At 36.8% G+C, this 24,375-nt stretch overlaps 2 protein-coding genes across 3 annotated transcripts; both read left to right on the forward strand.

The window, feature by feature from the left end:
• The first annotated feature begins 2,126 nt into the window (after positions 1-2,126).
• Positions 2,127-9,921, forward strand: bxdc2 (brix domain containing 2). Its single transcript, XM_017493109.3, has 10 exons — positions 2,127-2,306; positions 3,083-3,194; positions 5,148-5,191; positions 5,292-5,362; positions 6,126-6,175; positions 6,840-6,913; positions 6,996-7,046; positions 7,121-7,222; positions 8,352-8,480; positions 9,425-9,921. Exons 1-10 carry the CDS (start codon positions 2,160-2,162, stop codon positions 9,683-9,685), a joined length of 1,041 nt encoding a protein of 346 aa, XP_017348598.1. The 5' UTR covers positions 2,127-2,159; the 3' UTR covers positions 9,686-9,921.
• Positions 9,922-11,025: 1,104 nt separating this feature from the next.
• nup54 (nucleoporin 54) lies at positions 11,026-21,762 on the forward strand. 2 transcript variants are annotated; one of them, XM_017493107.3, is made up of 14 exons: positions 11,026-11,110; positions 12,225-12,329; positions 12,570-12,647; positions 15,480-15,560; positions 15,690-15,848; positions 16,303-16,523; positions 17,035-17,222; positions 18,013-18,209; positions 18,492-18,546; positions 19,181-19,274; positions 20,031-20,138; positions 20,627-20,746; positions 20,856-20,966; positions 21,387-21,762. In XM_017493107.3, exons 1-14 carry the CDS (start codon positions 11,071-11,073, stop codon positions 21,513-21,515), a joined length of 1,686 nt encoding a protein of 561 aa, XP_017348596.1. In that variant the 5' UTR covers positions 11,026-11,070; the 3' UTR covers positions 21,516-21,762. The 2 variants fall into 2 exon arrangements, with proteins under 2 accessions (XP_017348596.1, XP_017348597.1); XM_017493108.3 differs by lacking the exon at positions 12,225-12,329.
• Positions 21,763-24,375: the final 2,613 nt, after the last annotated feature.

Raw genomic sequence — 24,375 nt, forward strand, 5'->3', positions numbered from 1 at the left:
CACGCTTTTCGTTTTTTTTTTTTTTTCAGGTCAACCACCAAATCACAAATTGCACTTAATCACAGATAGCAGCTACTTCAAAACAGACAAAAAAAAAATAGGCAGAGGATCCAGTCACTCAGCCATAGATGAGTGAAGCCTCAGGTCTTAAAGGCAGTTAAAAATTGTTTTATCTGTACCACCAGCATCCAACCAATTACGACAACTAATCATCTTTATTTACCTGTTAATTCACAAAGCTTCTCTTCTTGCACTAGAATTTAATGTGCACATGAATGTTTTTTCATGGGCTATGTTAATGTTAACATGTTTTAGCATGTTTATATATATATATATATATATATATATATATATATATATATATATATATATATATATTTATTTATTTATTTTTTAAAGCAGATGTAGCAAAAATTAATCAGAAATACAGAATGTGATGAAATGAACAGATTGGGGTGTGCTATAATATAATGCAGTTATTCAATGCAAATTTATAATAAGAAATGGCATTAAATTTCCACAGGGTCTACAGTGAGTAAACGTACCCCTGCAGAAATGACTAAAAATGGTCCAGGAACATCTTTGAACATTCACCCTTATTGTAAATGTGATGATGTCTGAATATTCATGATAATGCATATCGAAAACACATCCACGTCCTTCTGCCATCACAATTAACCAGAGATAGTCAGTGAAAATGTGAGTTTTGTAAAGTTCCTAGCTTACGAAGACCTACGTAAGCAACTAACAGGACTGGATGGTGCTTAAGCATTATTGATTAGTTTATGGCTACAAATAAGGTCATTTAAAGTTATATTTTGTTTTGTAGTTTGTTTACCACTTTTGATTAACACTGCAGACTCAGAATAGACGATATTCAGTTTTGAAGCTCATATTTCTCTGTATGTTTATCTCTTACTAATAATTCTACTCATCCTCAACTTTTTTTTTTAGCCAATCCATTTTGGCAGTCCACTAATCAGATTGGAGACCCTCTCTATTGAAAAGAAAATTACGAAAATCTGCAACAAAAGAAAGAAAGAAAGAAAGAAAGAAAGAAAGAAAGAAAGAAAGAAAGAAAGAAAGAAAGAAAGAAACTTTCTGAGCTAAAATCTCTGGACCTGTAACTAGTAGGCTAGATAATTTACAAGCATGGTTGACAGCAACTGAGGGTTTTTTTTTTTTTAAAGCACAGAATGAGCAAATACACAAAATAAAGTTAGCTATCAGCCTTGCTAATGCCCTAAAGACATGGTATGGTAGAACTACTTGTATTGTTCTCTGCTTGATATCACTTTGCTTGTATTCTCTCATTTGTAAGTCACTTTGGATAAAAGCATCTGCTAAATGAATAAATGTTAATGTAAAGACATTAATGGCATTTAAATTAACAATTTACTTAAAATTTACATTTTTATTTAATAATTTATGTCTATAATTTGGGGAGCAGGGCTACTTGTCTTTTCAAAATGATCTCTTCAGTCAATATCACAATATAATTAAAATGAAAGAAACAAACAACGAGAGAACATATTTTTCTTCTTCCCGTGATCATGAGAAAATTAGAATGATGCGACTCTGGAAGATTCCAAATATTTTGTAGGGGTGAAAGTGTTAATGTAACAGGGGCAACAATGAAAAATATACTTTATTCGTAACCTGTAAAGGATGATTTGTTGGGGGGAAAATGTTTCAAGCATGAGATGCTAAATTTTTTTGACGTTTTTAATGGTTATATTTATAGTGAGCTGGAATGGGCAAAAGTGCTGTTTTCTAAAATGTTTGCTGTAGATTTTATTCATATTTTAGCTTATGTATCTTTACTGTAAACACTTCAGTTGTTGTGAAGGAAACTTTACCTGTCTTTACAGTGTTTTTTTTTACGTTTACTTTACATACAGATTTGTAAATCTAGTAAGCTATCAGTGGGACACAAATGGTACCTCGGTTCCTAAATAAAAAAAATAATTTTCAGGCATGTTCCGTGTGGGAAAAACACGCATTTTAAACGTATTTTAAATGGTGTAAATTTTTTTGTTGTAAAGCTCATCCTGTGAGCTGTGCGGCGCTCGAGCTTCGTTTCGGCTCTTTGGGTTGTTTTGGTGTCGTTCCTTCCTGTTTCCGGAAGCGAGGACGGTCACGTGGTGCGCTTAGTCAAGATGGCGGCGGCCAAGAGAAAACGTGGAGGAGCACAAGCTACACCGAAAAAGAAAGTAAAGTTTGTAGAAAATGGAGAAAAAGAGAAAAATGTTACGACGAAACAAGAGCCGAGTAAAGAGATCACAGTTCCGCCTCCGGTTTCTCTGGTAAGAGTTTAATATCTAACGCTAAATCTGTTTTCTGACTTCAATCAGCGGCGGTCTGGATCTGAGCAGCAAAAACATAACTACACTACAATACAATCTGTAGTGTACTTCATTAATAATAGCAGATATACTCAAAATAAAATGACGTTTCCAGAGAAACAGTACGTTTTCTTCATCATCTCTGAACATAAAATCCTTCTCCGGCTGTATGTGATACCCTAGATGCAGATTTATGTACTTATTTATAAACACTTTCTTTCCATTTTGTAGTATACCTGTTTGTACTGTAAACTTTCCTGCTTTTGGTATTTAAAATAAACTGTACATGTTTGCCACGATTACTGCCCAGTGAGGAGTATTATAACAGATTAATACAGTCACACTGATTAAACAAAACATAAAATACCATACATGAATCATTTAGGTTTCAGTTATGAGTTGAAATTTCTATGGTATGATAGTCTAGTTTAACAATAAACTGATTTAAAAAAAAAAAGAAGATTTAGGTGATTATTCTGTTATAATATCTATTATCTATAGCTATGGCTGGTCAGTACTGATATCGTAATGTAAAGTGACTATATTTTTGATATGTCAAGTTTGGTCTTGACGAAAATGAAGCATTTATGTTTTTATAGCAATTACAAACTATAATTGATTGAAAGCGTTTGATTTTAGATACAGAAGCAAAAAAAATAAAAGTAGAAACAAAAAAACTGGAAAGAAAAACAAATACATGCATCAACTAAACCATTTCGTGTTCTTTTCCCCCTCAGGGCAAGTGGAAAAACAAGGAACGGGTTTTAGTTTTCTCTTCTCGGGGCATCAACTTCAGGACACGGCATCTGATGCAGGATCTCAAGACCATGATGCCTCACTCGAAAGCAGGTGACTATCAACATCTAACATCTAACACAGCCTCTTTATTAGGTTACATACAAAAGAGAACTTTTAAAATTATTATTAATAATAATAGGGGGAGTCATATCGAAAACCTTAATTTTTTAAAAATAAAGTTTGCATTGTTTATTGCAAATAGGTGACACAATGTTGTACCATTTATGTTTCTTCGTAATCTACATTTCGCTTAAGGCAAGTATTCCAGCGCTTAACAAGCGTCTAGAAAGCAGAAAATATTTACAGGAAGTCCTCCAAAAATGTCTCACCGGGAAAATTTGATTTATTTTTGATCAAATATTAAATTGAAGGATCTTCTCTAGTTTTTGCCATTTAATTTTTTTATTATTATTTTTTTTTAATGAGTCAGATAGTACTGAATTTCTTTTCCGAATTCTGTTCTGTTTTACTTACCTTGATCTTGCTGTGAAAATAGCCATTGATGCTGACATGGCATTAAAAGAACAATAAACAAGTAAATAAATTAATAAACAAACAAACATGTGGCTAGGAAATAAAATGACATTTTTATTTTATATTTCATCACAAAAGGGTTTTCATTTGACTCAAAGATAATAATAATAATTTCTATTCATGTAGCATTTCTTGTACATTAAAATGAATGTCGAAGTGCAAAGAAAGCAGAAAATATAGAAAATTTAAAAGTAATGTAAAATGATCAGTAAATAGGTCTATAAGAAATAAATTCCCTGTGAAATAAATAAGATAAAATAGTAATAAGGAATTGGGTAAAGAGACAATTGTAGATTTGTGGGGAAAATGCTCATCTAATGAGCGTTAAAAAAACGCTGCAGTAAATTGCTGCACATATTTTGGAGCGAGTTCCACAGTTTGGGAGCATGAGCACTAAAATGATTAATAGTTTATAAATGTTTAATTTAGGGATGCACTGAAATGAAAATTCTTGGCCGAAACCGAATATAATGAAAAACCTGGCCGAAGGCCGAATACAGAACACGTTTTTTCCATTTATTTTACCATTTTTTTCACCATTGCATAAATTAAAGAGTCAAAATGTGCTTTTTACTATTTTGTTTTGCTTTTCAAAGAAAAAAATCAATTACAAAAACTACAATTTCAAAATATTTAACACTGAAGATTTTTTTTCATTCCAGCAGGCATAGGCTACCAACAAGGCACAATATAACTTTAAATAAATAAATGAGTAAAATAAAAATATTTTGACGTGGTCATCTTCGAGCCCCCTTGAATAGCCGATGTTCGGCCTTTACCTGACTGCTGAAAGAATGGAACACTCTGTAGCGTACAATTAAAAAGTGCATTTAAAAAGTGCATTGCCGAGTGCAGAAAATGGTTCTATTGGGTTCTATACAGCTGATTGTAATTGGGATATATACCGCTCGCCCCTCCGTACACCTCGCAGAGTATTATAGTAGATAGAGGATTTGTCTGCCTGCCCTTAAATAAATACGTCTTTTCCTGCTTCCGTACTCTACTCCCTTACGTCTCGCGACGTGACGGAATACTCCGGAACAGAAACAACACAAACGCACGTGTCCACAGTAAACAATGTCACGGTTGTCAACATCTGAAGAGCACGCGCTCGTGCACGTAGCTCGTGCTTGTGCGCGCCCCCTCGTGAAATTTGCGTGTCTCACTCTGGTCGCTAGGCTATTTGGCGCGTCATCAAACACGTCATTGCTCAGTCAATTTTATTCGGCTGAACACCAAAAGTGTTTTTTTTTTGTTTTTTGCTATTTTTGGCCGAATAATTTCGGTTGCCGAACATTCGGTGCATCCCTAGTTTAATTGTGTGTGTGTTTTCTGACAGCCACAAATCATTGTCCTCAGTGCCATCCTGTGAAAGCTCCGTTTGTGTGATTATTTTTTCCCCAACGATAGCAGTATAATCAAAATGTACTTTAGTGAAAAGCATACGTCTTTCATGTTTTTCTCCTCCAGACAACAAAATGGACAGAAAAGACAAACTGTTTGTGGTGAACGAGGTAAAAATCGCTCCTCTACCTTCTCTAGTACACTTCTCTGCATGTCGTTTATAGTTTCCAACTGCTTTTATCATATCTGTATTTTATCTCTGTGCTCCAGGTGTGTGAAATCAAAAACTGCAACAAGTGCATATTCTTCGAAGCGAAGAAGAAAAAGGACCTCTACATGTGGTGAGTGGAGAGTTCTGGATACGTGATGAAGACTCCGGGTGTTGCAGTGATTCGTAAAGCTCCTGTAGATCACAATGAAAATGTGTGTGTGTGTCTGTAAGTTAAGTTCCGATGATTCTTAATGGGATAAGATTTTATTTGAAGTCAAACATCAGGTTTAGATAAATTTCCACACAAACTTGCCTTTTAGAGCGCATAGAAGCCTAAAACTAACCGGAAACAATAACGTGAAGTTTCTTCCTTTCCAAAAAAATAAATAAATACAATAACATAGAGTTGTGAAACCAGGGTTGTAAAAACTTCATTAGCTAGCTCATCAGGCGAGTGAAAGCTTCCAGTTCGATGGTTTGGATGCCGGGAAATCTGAACGACGAGACTGAAAACGTGGCAGCTCACATGAGGTAATCACTAGGGGCGTAAACCTCAGGCTTCCATACCATGTGATACGGTTTTGATTCTAAATGCACCGATTAGATATTTGATGATGCCACAGAATCTGCTACGATACGAAACGATTTCAGTTCTCTGTAGTGTCCTGTGTTCAATATGCCACCAGCTTTGTTCAGAATATTTGGTAGACCTGGTGTTTGTTTGTTTGCGAATGTAATGTAGAAAAAGCCCTTTTTTTTTTTTTTTTTAAACCTTCAGAGGTCTCTTTCTAATTCTGGGAAGATCAATCTCTGTCATCTGCATATAAATAATAATAAAGTACCATTTTTGTGTGATTCATGAAACTGTTCTTTCTTTTAAATCTCCTTTACAGGATCTCGAACGTTCCTCATGGACCTTCAGCCAAGTTCCTGGTTCAGAACCGTGAGTTTAGACTGTTTGGGGTCAAAGTTCACGAATTATTTTATTTTATTTTATCTGAACGTTTCCACACAAGCCGGAGCCGAACTATTTTGAAATTATATTAGCTGCAACTACCAAAGTGGCGCAACAGGAAAACGTTCAAGTGTATGCGGAAGAGGGTGGTTAGCGCTTTCCTCTTTGGGCAAGACCAAATATGTATATATGTGATATATAATGTATGTGTGTGTGTGTGTGTGTGTATGTATGTGTATATATATATACATATATAATGTATGTATGTATGTATATATATATATATATATGTATGTATGTATGTATATATGTATGTATATATATATATGTATATGTGTATGTATGTATATATGTATGTATATATATATATATGTATATGTGTATATATATATGTATATATGTATATATATATATGTGTGTATGTGTGTGTATGTGTGTGTATGTGTGTGTATGTGTGTGTGTATAAAGTTTTATTTGCCATCGTAGGAAAATAAATAAAAGCAGTAGAGGACTTCTATATGTTTTTCTGTGCTTGTGAACAGCTGGATTGTTTTTTTTTTTAATTCTATACTTACACGTTTTTCCCTCTGTTGTGTTTTTTTTTTTTTTTTTTTTTTTTTTTTGCTCATTACGACTATTTCTTTCTTTTCAGTGCACACACTCGCTGAGCTGAAAATGACCGGGAATTGCCTGAAAGGATCCAGACCGTTGCTCTCGTTCGATCCCGTAAGAAAGAACTTTCAATTCTTTTAGTTCTTGTTTGTGCGTTCATGATCTTTCTGCTGACGACGTCTGTTTGACTCGACAGAAATTCGATACGGAGCCTCACTACGCCCTGCTGAAGGAGCTGTTCATTCAGGTACGTCTGCACTTCCTGTGCTTTAGCACAACTCTCGTGATGTGATCATTAACACGTCTTCTCCTCTCCGGCAGACCTTCTCGACGCCGCAATATCATCCCAGGAGCCAGCCGTTTGTGGACCACGTGTTCACCTTCACCATCGCCGACAACCGAATATGGTTCAGAAATTATCAGGTGAACAGAAACGTCGCCGAGCTCGACGCACTTTATTATTTATATACGAGTGTAAATTGTATCAAAGATTTTTTTTTATTTATTCACTTATTACTTTTCCGTGATATTCGTATTGCGGCTCAAAAAGTGCTTTGGAGAGGATTTAGTTTTTGTGCCGTTAGTGTCGCTGTAGAACATGGTGGCAAATATTTATCTGTAAGTCAGTAATAGGAAGTCATTATACAACAATTTTTTAAATCTAAAAATAAGTATAGCTGGGCGATATGATGTTGATATTGATGTATAAAAAAGTGATGTATTTTTTAAAATATTGTTACAAACGTAAGCTCGTAAAATGTTACTTTTTGGCTCCTTTTCGGTCTTGTTTGTTTGTTGTGAGTGGAAATGCTAGTTCGTTTAAATGCTTTTAAGTACAAAAATTAAAAATACACTTCTTTTTGTAGACATTAAGTAAAGTATACAAACGTATACATTGTGACACATGCTACGTATCGCAGAAATGTTTTGAGAATCGTGATACGGTATTTTATATATACGGTGTGTGTGTGTGTCATGTCGCCTAGACCTACTCCAAAACTCTTCCTATTTCATCTGCATTACTGATCATAATGCATCTAATCTACAGTAGACTCAACCTTCTGACTAGTTAGTTTGCTGTGTGTGTGTGTGTGTGTGTGTGTGTGTGTGTGTGTGTGTGTGTCTCCCCCCCGATTGAAAGGCACTTGTTTCTAGAGGTGGATGTTACCGATAACTTAGTTGGGCAGTACCTGCCAATAACCGATTAATCAGCTGACTAATTAGTTTTTATAATTGATACATTTTGAGATATATATTAACTGTTCATAAATATTAAAGTAAATAAGATATACATCCAAACCGAACCAAAATGAATCAAAAGCCATTTCAAATAACAAGACAAAATCGGTCCGCGATTAGGTTTTATTTCACCTCTAGAGGCTGCTCTCGTACCGTACGACGACAGCGGATCCTTCTCAGCTGCTCCCGCAGGACACAACCGGGATTTTTGCCGATAACCCCTAGTTCCAGCAGTCGCCCTCTACTCGTTTCTGTTTTGATACTTAAACATTTTTCTTCTTTCTGTGTGTTTTGATTTTTACGCCTCTGGCAGATTATCGAAGAGGACGCGTCTCTCGTAGAAATCGGACCTCGCTTTGTCCTCAATTTGATAAAAATTTTCCATGGCAGCTTCGGCGGACCGACGCTTTACGAAAACCCTCACTTCCAGTCACCCAACGCGGTAAGCAGCTCTGCGTCTCTGCAGCTCTTCATTCATGTGCCGCTATCAACAGCTAAAGCAGAACTTTACAGGAAAGGGACCTCTCGATTTTAGGTTTATTAAAAATAATAGGCATCAGTGTTGTAGAGTCCTTGTGTGTGGAAGATCAGTGCCTTCCCTTCGATTACACATTATTATTATTATTATTATTATTATTGTTGTTGTTGCTGTGAGGGAGTAAATTTTTACTTTTGTAACTACATATTTAATGTACTGTTTCTATAATTTATCTTGCGGTTCATTTGACTCTCATTCATATTATTATTATTATTATTATTATTATTATTAAGTATTATTTTACTGCATAATGAAATTTTACAAAAGCAGAACTGTTTTGTTTCTGGGGGGGGGGGTTACCCCCTTTTTTTGCCCTATATTATTGTTCAAGCAGCATATTACAATGCAGATTTATTGGCACCCTTCATTTAAAGAAAAGGATTGTATGAAATTATATAAACATTAGGTGCCAATTCAAGTTGTTTAAATGACAGGATTTTCTCTTGGAAATATGTGCTACAATTAGGCACCCATCATTTTGTTTACATCAATGTAAGTAGATCGATATATTTTTATTTTAAAAACTGAGAGCAATATGAGGGAAAAGTGACCTGTATTGCTTACTTTAAGTGTAAACATTAGGGCTTTAAACGTGTTTAATCCCTTTCTCGTCCATTCCCATGAAGAAAACCCAATGAACTTTTAACACAAATGAGAGATTGTTGTCGACCTGCACGAATCAGACAGTGGATATTATATCAAATATACATATATAAAATAAACAACTGTTGGGCCTCATTTTCATGAAGGGTGCCAATATTTCTGGAGGAGACTATAATAGTGTAGATATTTACAATACTATTGTTTTGGGGTTTTTCCCCCGTTTCTTCTTGTTTTTCCTCGCACAGTATCGGCGCTTAGTGCGGCTCAGCATGTCCGCTAAACAAAAAGAGAGGCAGATGGTGAAGCAGATCCGTCTGGAGAAAAGGAGCGAGACCAAGGAAGTGCAGACGAAGGATGTGACGGACGACGTGTTCATCACGCCAGCGGAGGAGAAACTGGTCACGGTGGAGCTCGAGGCTCCGGCGCCACAACCGAGCAAGAAGAAGAAGAAGACACTGTCTGATCTGAAGAAGAGGACACTGCTGAAACGCAAAGGCATCCGATGAAGAGCTCACACCGTCTCATCTTTTCCCTCATCATCTAGATGAACCTTTTTATCATTATTTTCAGCCCTAAAACGTAGGCTTTAGGGGAAGAGGCCGCGAATTACTTTTAGGACGTGTCCGAAAAGCTAAAAGTTATTCCATAAGAACCATCACCTTTATGTCTCTAAATGCATACTGCTGTGTTAATTGTCCATTTATTTGTTGCATTTGTTACAACATTAAACTGTTAGTATGAACATCTGGTCTTATCTGATTGATTTTGTTCGTTTGTTTTAGGGAAATACTAAGAAATTAGTGATGTTTTTAAAAATAATAATAATAATCTAGGATAGAGGTTACGTAATGATGCATAGTACTTGTGGTTTTTTTATGTACTAGTATGCTTTTAGGAGAACTTGAAATCTTTTTGAGTGAAAATGATTGAAAATCGTTCCAGTTTGGTTTGCTCTGTCCCTATTTTTATTTCTTTTATTTTTTGCATTTTTATAGTGGTTAAGGCTATGAATATTAATTGAGCCAAATACAGAGCCAACACTGACTGCATGTAAGATGAGTTTTCAGCGGTATAGAGTATAAATCAGTGGTTCTCAAACTTCTTGTAGCCATGGACCCCTTTAACTGTAAAATATACTCTATGGAAATCTTAGAACTTTACTTAAATGTGTACATTAATAATAATGTGTCATATTTATTAGCATCTAGAGGTTTTAATGCAGAGTTTTCCACCTACAGAACACATTACGTCAAGTTTTTGTTATTTAGAGGCGACTAATCCCGTTCATATTAAACTGACTAGTCAGGCAGGTTAATAATTATAATGACTTAATAATACAGAGAATAGCTTTAATAATGACAGGGTTTTGATTTCCCCCACAAGAGCTAAATTGAGTAAAATTATAGTTTAGGCTTCCTTGAGGGCCTTTGGACACCACACTCAGAACCGTTGGTATAGCAAAAACAATTATGCATTTGGCAACACCCTACCTAGATACATGTATCACATTCATGTGGTCTGTTTGACGTTGGAGATTTGAAATCAATCCATGAATATATTGTGTGTGTGTGTATATGTGTGTATATATATATATATATATATATATATATATATATTTCAGCTTCAAAGTTCCATTGGAGTTACTGCTGCTGCAAGAAAACTATTTTATATAATAGGATTCGCTTATTATTTATGATAAAATAATTCAATGTAACACAATAATAGATCATAATGCATTTTTTCTGTTGAAATACAAACGAGATTTTATTATTATTATTATTATTATTATTATTATTATTTGTAAATAAGCATTAGCGTGGAAAGACGGAACATTTGTTTTCCGGGGTTAGTTTCCACCCGGACACATAAATAAGACGGAGAAGAAGAAAACATGTCGTTCAACTTCGGCGGCGGGACCACGAACACAGCGAGTAAGTGCTTATATTTACATTATATAAAGACGAAATTAAAAGTAGCATCGCAAACTAAAATAAATTATTTGCATGGCAGTTTTTAGAGGGGAAAATTTGGTATAGCATAATAGCTGTAGGCCGCGTGTTGTAAGCTAGCTGACATCATTAGCATGGCCAATGTGACGTCAGCTAAGCTAACTGTTAAACGTTACTACTAAACAACCCGATGTGTTGTTGTGCGGTGTCATAAGTTTGATCAGTTATATATGTTTTATCTAGCTAACCCGTGCTCAGAAAGTCGCTAGAATTCGAAAGATGACGACAGATGATGATTTGCATATTCATTGCAAATCATGTCATTTGCATATCAAAGCGTTTTATCCATGAAGAAGGAAGATGTTCCGAAGACACTTAGAAAAGTAGAATAAAACAAAACAGGCTACAGTAGAAGTAAAGATATGTGATGCGTCTCAATTCGCCTACTTATACTAGGCACTAAATATACTGTGTGTGTGTGTGTGTGGTTTGTTTGTTTGTTTGTTTGTTTGTTTGTTTGTTTGACGAAAAAGCTCATGTAACGGAAAGAACGTTGTTGCCTAGTTTCACACACTTCTCGTTGCATTTAAACTTTTCTTCATTTGTTATTCCTTAAAAAATTATTTATACTATATCATTTAATTTACCATTCCCTTGATTTATATTTTCACATTTTATTTACACTTCTCTAAGATGCATCTTATCTTATTACATCACAAAACCCCTCCTCCCTCGCACAAGGACTTGTGGGTATCATTAGCCGATAAAGTGTACACGGATCCATGCGTGGAAAATCCACCGGAAACCGTAGCGCATTCGGGTACGTTTGGGATTCTCATTTCAATACACCACACGCTCATTCTAATCTCGGATACTGTTTAGGATGGATAGTAGGTGAATTGGGACGCAGAAAAGTGTAAGGAAGGACAGACAGTAAGGTAATGAAGGAAAGACAATATGAAGAAGGAAGTGTGTGTTTGTGTCAGAGAGAGAGAGAGAGAGAGAGAGAGATCAGCATGGTAAATGCTTTTCTGGAGATCCGTCGTCTTCATCCTCCTCACGTCTGTCTCTGATGTCTTGTTTGTTGTCGATAAAGGCTCGTCTGGGTTTTCATTCGGTTCATTCGGTGCCAAAACGACAGCGTCCACAGCTTTTGGCTTTGGTACTGGTACCACCACTACCGCCTCATCCGGATTTGGTAGTAAGTTCATCTGTCCATGCATACAGGTCCGATTAACCGCTCCGTGGTAACGCTCATCTTCCACTCATTCTCATAAAGCTGCTGTTTCCCCAAACAATGCTTGCTTCTCTATTTATTTATTTGTTTGTTTGTTTGCCTATTTGTTTATTCGCCTGTTTCCATCGATTTTCCAGAATCGAAAACAATTAAGTCTTTATTACAGCAAACATCAGAAGTTCATAATTGTCGTCCTTGTTCCAGGTCTGTCTGCCCCTGCTTTTGGGGCGGCCACCACGACGACGCCGTCCACGGGGTTCGGATTTGGTGCCACAAACACAGGTTTGTTTATTTCCTCCATCTCACACTTTAACGTAGATGCAAAGATCAGAGAGGATTCGTCAAGAAGAAAATCAGAATTATAACGTGTTATAATCAGAATAGCGATAATTGTGCGTTTCTGAGTTGTAAAGATCCTGCTCGCTACGGCTGTGAGGATGCAGAAATGTTAAAGTAGAATTGAAATGTGTAAAGAGCACACTGACTGATCGCTCTGGATCACAACGACTGGCGCGCGTTATGGGTTATACGATTATACAAATGCGTTATAACGGTTAAAAAGGAGCTCTTCGGGAGCTTTCATAAGACACCAGCCCTGAGCCACTGAGATCTACAGCGCACCAGGAAGAGCCTGCAGAAAACGGGCATTTTAACCGTCTTTGGAGCTCTATTTTTGGTTAAAATGACGTCTCAAACGCTGCTACAGAGTCCATTATGTTTCAGTCGATCATTTTCCCCTGACTTTGTTAATTTCACCCATTTTTTTGGGAGAATTTATAAATGTACCTGTAGTACATTTTTTTTACATTTACAGCATCTGGCACACTCCCTTACCTGGAACTTAAACTCACGACCTTCCAATCAATATTAAATATTACAATACCATATTAAACCTCTGTTCCTATCACTTTTTAGACGTAATTAGTTTTGCACTGTTTATGATTGACTTTTTTTTTTTTTTTTTTTTTTTTCTTCATTCAAATTTTTTTTTTCAAAATATTCTGAGGATCGAAATTGTGAAACCAGTACAGTGAATCGAGTCAAATGACCGGTTTGTTCCATCACCAGCTTCTCTTTTTTAAAATTTTTATTTATTTATTTTTAAAGTTAATAAGAGTAATTAAAAAAAAAACCGTAGCTCGTCATGTTACAGAGGAAGCAGAAAGAAGGTATGGTAGGATGATAAGGAAGGAAGGAAAGTTATAATGGATAAGGAAGGAACGTAAGAAAATGAGGAGCGAAAGAAGGAGAGAAATTAAGAAAGGAAGGAAAGATGATAAGTACAGTGCTCTCCACTAATATTGGCACCCTTGGTAAATATGAGCAAAGAAGACTGAACAATTGTATAACCTTTTGATCTTTTAGTTAAAAAGATTCACAAAAATACTCTGCTCTCATGGATATCAAACATCTTAAAGTTACAGCTTTACCGCTGACTGTTTATAAAGTGCTGACACTGGAGACTCCTTCCATCAATGTTAAAATAATCATCGCCTTGCTGAAAACCTCACCATATCAACTATTATATTATATCACATTATTTTATTGCACTTAACCTAAAAGGTAAAAGATCACATGAATTGATTTGTGTACTTTATTATTTCTGTAGCTTGTGTAGTATTATTTCTGTGATGTATGTGATCTGTCATGCTTTTAAAAAATTTCTTATTCCTTTAACATTTAGCCAAACATGCACACGCACACACACCAAGCTCTTCTCGACATTCTTTTATGTGTCTTTAGCATTCCACATTCGAGCAGCTCTCAGCTCTCTTAACTAACACGGCTTTTATTCTCTTTTTTTTTCTTTCTTTCCTCTCTCTTCCTCCTCATGGCTTTCCGTGCGGTCAGGATTTGGGGGTTTGGGGACTGTGAACACCACCGCTGGGGGTTTTAGTTTCGGGGGGTTCGGATTAAACACTAACCCAGCGGCAGTTAACTTTAACGTGGGGGGCTTCGGGGCTCCTCCCACCACCGCCACCGTTTTTAATTTTGGAAATAACCTCAGCGGTGCAGGTAGACTCCATTTACACAGCCATAAATGTTATTTTTCTCCTCCTCCTCCTCCTCCTCCTCCTCATCATCATCAGTGTGCAAGTGTATCGGTGTGTTTGCTTGCTTGCACTATGTTTTCTGTGAGCAAATTAAATTTTTGTAGCTGTTTAGTCGTTGAAGATAAAATAGCTGATTAGTTTTTTATACATTTATTTATTTTTGTTACTATTTTCATTAAAAATGCATCCAATCCAAAACTGTCTTTGTATTGTTCATAGAACTAGATTTGTAGGTATTGCACTACTTTTTTTAAATGAACGCTTTTCTGGTCTTCATATGGATTAAGGGTGGGGCGATGTGACCGAAAAAATCATATCACGATACTTGAAGACATTTCTGCGATTACATGTGTGTGTTTGTATTTTTATATATATATATATATATATATATATATATATATATATATATATATATATATATATATATATATATATATATATATATATATATATAAAAAAAAAAATGTGTGTGTGTATATATATCATGATGTATAGGTTTGATCATAAACTGGCAGACAATTCTTAAAAAAATTTATTTTTATAGATGTCTACAAAAATAAATTACTTGCATTGAAATGGAAGAAAAAATACATTCAATAATTGCATTTGAAATGCGTATTCAGTGTTTATAAAAAATATACTTCACTGAAAAGAAGTAATGTTTATTTAATGTCTGTTAAAATAAATTGCACTTAAAAGGAGTGATAAAAAAAAAAACAGCAGTAAATACCTTTTAAGTGTTTGAGTTTTAATACCTACCGAGTTTGTAAAGAGTGATCTCGGTACATGATGTGATCCCTGCGTTTTGTCAGAAATGTGAACTGTGAAAATGTATCGCGATATTGATACGATATCGTCATATCGCCCAGCTCTGGTAAAGATCGTGTGCACATGGTAGTGTTAAAGCTTTCTGCTTCGTCAACACTCATCAGTGTTCATAATGCATCTTAGAAAACGTCTGTTTTTGTTTGTATTTTTCCGTCCCACCTCGGCTCTCATCTCCATTGTGGGCTTTTTTTGATGGTTCGGTCACGTTCACTGATGGTCTTATTTTGTTCAGGCGCGTTCGGAGGCTTCGGCACCACCACCACCTCGGCTTCCGCTGCCCCCAGCTTCAACTTCTCCAACCCCACCAACACAGGTGATTACTTGAACCCTTCCATTGTCCCTAATATTCATCGTGCACTGCTGCTTAGCCACCTCTAGATGGCACTGTGCATTTAAAACTTTGCAGCGTTGTATGCATGTCATTATTTTGTCTTGTTACTAGGGGCTGGTGGTCTGTTCGGAAATACCCAGAACAAAGGCTTTGGGTTTTCGTCTGGTCTGGGAACAGGGACCGGTACCGGGGCAGGGTTTGGCTCCGGGTTGGGAGGTGGAGGTCTCGGCTTCGGGGGCTTCAGTCTTCAGACCATGCAGCCACAGCAAGGTAAGAGTCACGAGCAAGTAAGAGAGATAAGATGAGATGATAATTAGTCTTAAATTAGATATTAGTTTTCTGTAACAGCACAACACAGTGATTTATTCCAAGTGTTTTTGCTAGCATCTGATGTTCTTGCCACAGTTCAGGTGCAATAGTCAATTTAAAAAAAATAAATAAATAAAAATAAAAGTTCCTTACTTTGTACAAATAAACCCAGATATAATGAACATTTTCCTAGATTCTGCGATCCACTGTAGATCGTGTACAATCGAACGTTGACCCCATCTAACCCTAGTTAGAGAACTAATCTTGGCGAAAAAAAAACGGCTTTTACCTAATGCACCTTACTGTAGTGTACTGTATATTATCTAAAAACCTGTGATAAAAGGTTTGAATAACATACGGGAACTTTTTTCGCACACTAAGCTCTGTTTTGTACTGGTGTGTGTTTGTGCTGTAGGAGGTCTGTTCGGCCAGCAGGCCCAAGCACCGACACAGTCTAATCAACTCATCAACACGGCCAGCGCTCTCTCCGCGCCCACGCTGCTGAACGACGAGCGCGACGCCATCCTGGCCAAATGGAACCAGCTGCAGGCCTTCTGGGGTACCGGCAAGGGCTACTTCAACAACAACATCCCGCCCGTGGACTTCACCCAGGAGAACCCTTTCTGCCGATTCAAGGTGAGGCTCCGGCTTATAGCATAAAATCGCCCAAGCTGCAGATATTTACCCGCCATGTTATAGGTATTAATACTCCTCATTAATATTTTGCCATTTCCTGAAGAAATTTATAGGTCTGGATTAATTTGGGCAGGGGTGTGGCATCATTTCAACCCTTTTATTTATTTATTTATTTATTTATTTATCTATCTATTTATTTATTTATTTATTGTATCGAATCGAAAAGTAATTTCAAAGTCTATTTAATGTCAACTAAAACTGGATTTCCTCTCATGATTCTATGAATACAAAAATTTGAGACCCTGGTTTTTTTTTTTTTTTTTTTTTTGCCATTGTTTTGTGTCCCTCATTTGCATATCAAGATCTGATTGTCTGCTTCTTTGTTTTATGATGTAATAACACCCAGCACCTTGCGAAAGGTTTTCTGTTTCTCTCGCTTCTGTTCTCTTTTACTCCTCGTGTGTGTGTGTGTGTGTGTGTGTGTGTGTGTGTGTGTGTGTGTGTGTTTCAGGCAGTGGGCTTCAGCTGCATCCCCAGCAGTAAGGACGAGGACGGTCTGTTGGCTCTGGCTCTTAATAAGAAGGAGGTGGACGTTCGCGGTCAGCAGCAGCAGCTGGTCGAATCTCTACACAAAATTCTGGGTGGAAACCCGACGCTCGCCGTGAACGTAGAGGGAGTTAAAGCTCTGCCCGATGACCAGTCAGTGTCTACCTCACTTCTCTCTCAACTTCACCTGCTTTTCACACAGCATAACTGAAACAAATTTTATTTAACATTCATTATTATTAATAAAAATTCTAATAATTATACAACAGCTCATTCACAGGAACTCGTACGGTGAACGTTCCAGGTTAATAACAAACCGATTAAAAGCATTTTTAATTGTTGATTATGGTGTCGTTTTCTGTAAAGAGACATTAATGTAACATTCATGGAAGGAGTCTCCAGTGTCGGTACTTTGTAGCAGTCAGAGGTAAAGCTACATAAAGTTGTCCGACATCTTCAGGACAGAGGCGTCCACAAGCTGTGTTATTTATTTGTATTTTTTTTAAATTTCCTCGTATCAACTTCACGGGGGGGGTGCGGCCAGTGAGGGAACAAGCGTTAGCTCCTATAATGTAAGTGACGACAGGAACGATAGATAAATGTATCTATAACAGGATAAAAAGATATAGTGTCCTTCCTTAATAAATAAGTAATTGTAATCCTTGGCATATTGGTTTGGTTTAAGAGGAATAAAACACTTCATGGCAACAGGTACTCTGCTTCATCCCACCCCCCTGTCATTGATTATCTCAGTAACCTCCCACAACGTGTGTGTTGGCTTTTTTATTTATTTATTTATTACTTCTTCTTACAGTATGATATAAAAGAATACGCCAAGTCACGAGGATAACTACGATGACGTGTGTGTGTGTGTGTAACGTACATATTTTAATAAGAACAACAATAAGCAGAATGTTTAAACGGTCATGCTGTCATTCCGCAGGACGGAGGTTATGATCTACGTGGTGGAGCGCTCGCCCAACGGCACGTCGAAGCGAGTCCCAGCCTCCACACTCTTTAGCTACATGGAGCAGGCCAACGTTAAGAACCAGCTGCAGCAGCTCGGTGTGATGATGAGCGTCACTCGGACAGCGCTTTCTCACGCGCAGCTCAAACAGCTCCTGCAGAATCCTCCCGCAGGTGCACGCGCCACTTCCTCTGACCTCCGTATATGACGTCAAGACGCAAATCACAAAATGTTCATGTATTACACAGATGGCTTTTTAAAAACAATGAAATTGAAATAATTCTATCATTTATTTGCATAATTAGAATTTACGTTAATGATAAAATGTAGCGTGTTCGTGCTCATGTCCTCAACTTGTAAATGATGAGTTTAACATAATGTTTTTATTCGTTTAAGTTTAATACTGTAACATCTCATGTTGTTTAATATTTCTGGATTTGTTTTATTTCCTCCAGGAGTCGATCCGATCATATGGGAGCAGGCTAAAGTGGACAATCCTGACCCTGAGAAGTAGGTTTCTTTTCTTTTATATTATATTCTTTTTGATCTTCAGGGTCATGTCATTTCTGATATTGCGATACACACACACATTTTTCTAATTACAAATTTATTACTCATCTATTACCGAGTATGATGATGTTTATGAGCCTTTTTAATAAGTAATTCATACTAGAGATCACCGATACTGGAACCTAAAATTAGTATGAGTTAATATCGAGAACACACACACACATATATAATATAATATATTCTCCTTTCAAAAAATACTAAGCTTTGAAGTTATTTTTAACTGAAACACTTTCTTGCACAAAAAAATTCTTGCACAGGATTTGCACAAAGCTGTAGCTTTTACATAGAAAACACTGCAAATATTATAATGTATAAATATAACCAATACATCATGTCTTGTTATATGTAAACAAAATGTTTTCAAAATTATTAGGATTAGTTTTAAAAAAAGGTTTTCCCCCTGTAAAATTTTTTTTTGTTTAGTTTATATATATATATATATATATATATATATATATATATATATATATATATATATATATATATATATATATATATATATATATATATATATATATATATTCCGATTCTTGGTATTGGATTGGTGCTGTCTCTAATTGGTCCGTTTCCCCAGGCTGATCCCGGTGCCCATGGTTGGTTTTAAGGAGTTGCTGCACAGGTTGAAGATTCAAGAACAGATGACTAAACAGCACCAGACCAGAGTAGACGTGAGTCACGCTGTCCGACACATCAATGCACACTCTGATTAATGTACGGATCCATGAAGCCGGTATTGTACACACTACCGGTCAGAAGTTTAAACACTTGTTTAATTTTTTTCTCCACATTTTTGAATAATAAACTCGTCAAAACTCTGGAGTAACACAAATGGAATTATGGGAATTATGTTGTGATGATAAAATTCAAAATAATTTTAGTATTTTATCATCTTCAAAGTCCACACACTTTTTGCAGAGAATTTCCATAAATGTATTCTTGGCATTTTCTCACCCGCTTTCTTGAGGAATTTCCCTGAGATGCTTTTTAAGCAGTATTAAAGGAGTTTAGAAAATAGATTATTTTGTAAATAAAATGTTAGTTTTCTAATGAAAGAAATTAATGTCAGCACGATTATATTTTTATATATATATATAAACATTTAATCATGCACCTTCAAATAAAGTTTTTCACATCATGAGAAACATTTCAGTCGAGCGTCCACAAACTTTTGACCGGTAGTGTGTATTTAGTGTAATGTTACGGTTTTACAATAAATCTTTCAATAAAGATGATCTAAGAGAGAAGCTAGAGTACGGAGTGTGTTTAAGAATTAAGATTCCTGGGCCTGGGACGAGCTCAGGACAGTCTATAATTTACAAGGGGAAGACTTGGGAATAAACTGAATGTCATGACGACTCGCAGCTGTTAAAAATAAATACATTTTAAATTCACCTGATCACCCATGTCTTGTCGTTTGTGTGCAGATAATCGCCACAGACATCAGTGAGCTTCAGAAGAACCAGGCCACCACTGTGGCTAAAATCGCTCAGTACAAGAGGAAGCTGATGGACCTGTCACACCGAGTTCTGCAGGTAGACGCCTCACCTTTTACCTTTAACGTCATGCTGCAGATTTTCTAGGTGTGGTTAAACCGCAGTCGAGAAACTTTGCAGCATTGTGCAGTCTGATGTCAGATTTATTTTAATATATAAGAGGTAATGCTTCTAATGTCCTGTTGTAAGAAAATAACAGGCAAGTCGGATTATACCACACCTTCTTTACGTTTTACATACCGATAACTGAATTATAAATCGTTTAAACTCGCTGTTCTATTGAATTTTGTAGTCCTGAAGCCCAACACGGCGTAGTATGTGGATACTGGAGCCTATAACTTCTTATTTCTTTTATAAATGATTCCAATGAAATAGTCAGGATATTAGGACTCAGCGTACACCTGCCAGCCAATCAGAAATGAGTATTATTCAACACCAATGGTATTTCATTTCTTGCTATCTTTTAAGTCCATTTATGTGTGTAATCTAAAGACTCTGTGTGTGTGTGTGTGTGTGTGTGTGTGTAGGTGCTGATAAGACAGGAAATTCAGAGCAAGAGCGGTTACGCCATCCAGGTGGATGAAGAGCACCTCAGGGTGCAGCTGGACACCATTCAGTCTGAGCTTAACGCTCCAACGCAGTTTAAGGTGTGTGTGAGCGGACACGGTGACAACGCTTAGCTCGGCTTGTCGAAGACGCTGGCGATTAGTTTGGTGGCGTTTGCGTGAAGCCTGTTTTGTGGTTTGATCGCTGCAGGGACGGCTGAATGAGCTGATGTCTCAGATCCGGATGCAGAACCACTACGGTGCGGTGCGTGCCGAGGAGCGGTACATCGTAGACACGGACCTGCTCCGAGAGATCAAGCAGGTAGGAAATGCGTATATTCGATTTCATTCGTTAGCTCCAGTAATCCGTTTTTTTTACTGGAACATCCTCACAAAGACCACGGTGTGTGGGGAGTAGGGGGGGGATTGAAGGAAAAACAGTGAATGAGGGAGAGAAGGAAACATGTTGAGTGGGGGGGGGGGGGGGGGGGTGTGAGGGTGTACAAGAGAAGGAAAAACTAAGCGAGGGAGTGAATGAGACAAAGATAGGGAGATGGGTGGGAGAGACTTTATTTAATAGAATTAATGTAATAAATATTAAAATAATTGTAATAAATGAATTACTACAGAAATATTGTAGGCAGCCATCTTCTGGTGTGTGTGTGTGTGTGTGTGTGTGTGTGTGTGTGTGTGTGTGTGTGTGTGTGTGCGCGGTTTAACCCCATGTGTCTTTCATCCACAGCATCTGAAGCAGCAGCAGGAGGGTCTGAGTCACCTGATCAGTGTGATAAAGGACGACATGGAGGACATCAAGATCATCGAACAGGGACTGCATGATAGCGTACATGTGAGGGCCGGAAAACTCAGCTGACATGGACACACACACACACACACCGCTCGTCATCATTAACCAGCAGTCTCGCATGTGACCAGTTTGTTGTGTACACAAACACACACACACTAAACATCTTGGTGAGATGTGAGAGAAATCGATCATTGGAGAGTGATTTTGTTTTATTTTTTTCATGTAAATATGACTCTTCGTGTTCCTAAAGCACACAAGGATCTATTGTGAACCTTTTGAACTAGTTTAAATAAAGTTTCGCGGTTACAATGAAGATCTCTGAGGCGTTCTTTAACCAGATGAGGCACCAAAATCATCCAAAACCCGTTTGAAGAATGGAAAAGACGAACAGTCAGGTGTTGATTAATTTTCTATAACAGCAGCTCCGGCTGTAGTGTCGACTGACGGGTTTATATTAAATAATAACGTGTCGTTCATTAAGAATTTTTATTATTATTATTATTATTATTATTATTATTATTATTTTTAGCTGCCATTGATGTTACAAGAGGAATACAGACACTTTGCTGTTGTAGGAAAATAAGCAGCAGCGGAGTGGGAACAGGACACCGGGAAGTTCAATACTAAATCAGATTTTCCAAGAACATCTACAGATACTTATGTCGTGTGCATAAGTTCAAGGTAGTACAATATGTAAACAAAAAAACAACAATAACTAACTAACAAGCAAACAAAAACTTCCATTCTAAATTTGATTAAAATTCAAATTAGCTGAGTGAATTGGGACTTTTTCTATATGTATTATTTGTACTATAATGTACTGTACTATAATAATTATACTACAATATAGTCAAAAGCACTGAAAATGGATTGTCCTTGTGTAGGAATGGCATGAGTTTAAAAAAAAAAAAAACTATTGAAAATCTTATAAACAACAGCTAACATTCATGTCTAAAATATTTAATGTTGAACAAAATATAGAATATAGTAGTTGCATGATTCAGTTGGTATCTGACTATAGTGTTTTGTTTTTGTTTGTTTGTTTTTTTAGATAGATAAATAAACCAGATGTTGCACTGAGAATAGCGAATAGTCCGGACAGCAGCAGAAAATCAGGAGAATGATTTTATGTTCGATACGGTTATGGGATAAATAAGGGATTTGGAGGTGATCTTAAATGTTTTCCTAAAACCAACCCATCAGTCTTGGAATCCATCCAGAGGTTTGTGTAGATGGGAAATACCGTACTTTTAAGCCACCTGCAGGCCCTTCGTTCCACGATTGGATATCATTATCATTCCTCTGCTATATTAAGCTGCCAGGTCGGGCTGAAGCTCCCACAGATGGCATCTTGGCATGAAGCTTGCTTTTTATTTGATATTTTGGTTCAGCTTATTGCTTTTCTGAACATCACTCCCTATTTCTCTGAAACTCTCTTGGGGGGGGGGGTCATTTTTTTCTTCTTCTCTGGAAAGCACAAGAGCTCATGTCCAGGAGTATGAGGGAAGAGTTTGGTGCTGACAGGATTTTGGACACCTGTGTGTAAATGCTTGTTGACTGATGTGACCCTGTTCACCCCCAGATTGACCTCGCTTCTGTCCTTGAGTGGCAGGTGGAAAAAGGGAAAATATTATTCGTTATCAGCAGCCTTTCATTTGCCGCTAAGGTAGCTGGGAGTCTATGTGTCTGTGTGTGTGTGTGTGTGTGTGTGTGTGTTATAAGACTCTGAGCTGTGAACATCTGTGCTGAATAAACAACCATCTCCACCAAAGTAGATTTTCACACCACACCAAGATCCAACATTCCTGAAGACTCAAGATTTTCACTGTCTAGGACTAATTGCAAGTCCAGTAGTAATAATAACAATAATAATAATAATAATAATGATAATAATGGATTCTAAAGCTGCTCAGTTGCGTATCTTATGTATGTCTTATAGGATTCAATCCGGCACCCTCTAAATAGCACGTCACTTAAAGCCCTAACGTTTCTGCCATGCGCAGTGACGTTAAACACGACGACGAGCTCCTGTCTTTTGAGCTTTCTGCTGTCTTCGTGATTGTCGTCATGATCCGAGTCTCGAAATCCAAAACCCTCACTGTACATTCAAAAGAATTTTACTAATCTAGAAAATCTGAAAGACTGGTAGTCAAAACGGAGCTGTTGGGAGGTTTGCGAGGTTTTTAAAATCTGAATGCTAACTGTAATAGAAAAACCGTTAGTGTTTGTACTCTAAACATCTAGAATAGTACAGAAGTATGCGATTTGACTGCAGGATACATGTGGCAACCATCTTGCATACGCGTCGTTGACACCAAGTATAAATGCTTGCCTTGTCTGGATGGGATTAGTGTCTCTCGTGACATAGTAATAATATTTCTAGAGATTTTTTTTTTACTTTTATGGAAGGATTTGGCAAATTGTTGCCCTATGGCAACAACGTGCAATGGTGGAACGTATTATATAGGCAAAAATAACACAAAATGTATGAGATCACAATTCCTTATGATTACTGCATTTTCAAGGTTTTATTTGCCACTTAGCAAGTTACTATATCTTCTAGAAATGAATTAGCAGCTGTAAAAAAAAAAAGGATGTGGACGGATTCACTCACTCAAATTCGATCTAAACATGTTTTAAAACATAAAATTTAGAAAACAAGGTCTGAGATGACACAATATACTATTAGAGAAGCCTAGTGTCTTTTTTTCTACTGTATGTAAGCCTTCAATTCATGAACGCACATGCCGCAGTTCCGTTATCGCATCTTGTTGCCGTACGGCAACAATTACATTTTACCATTTAACAGAATTCTCATAATATATAAACTTGTTTAAATGACAACAAATAAATGTAAACTTATCTCAGATAGTGTTTCAATTCATCCTTAAGTAGTTTTGCCTAAATGTTGAAAAATGTATTACAT

This window comes from Ictalurus punctatus, chromosome 18 (assembly GCF_001660625.3).
Source record: "Ictalurus punctatus breed USDA103 chromosome 18, Coco_2.0, whole genome shotgun sequence".
In the NCBI taxonomy this organism is placed as follows: domain Eukaryota; kingdom Metazoa; phylum Chordata; class Actinopteri; order Siluriformes; family Ictaluridae; genus Ictalurus; species Ictalurus punctatus.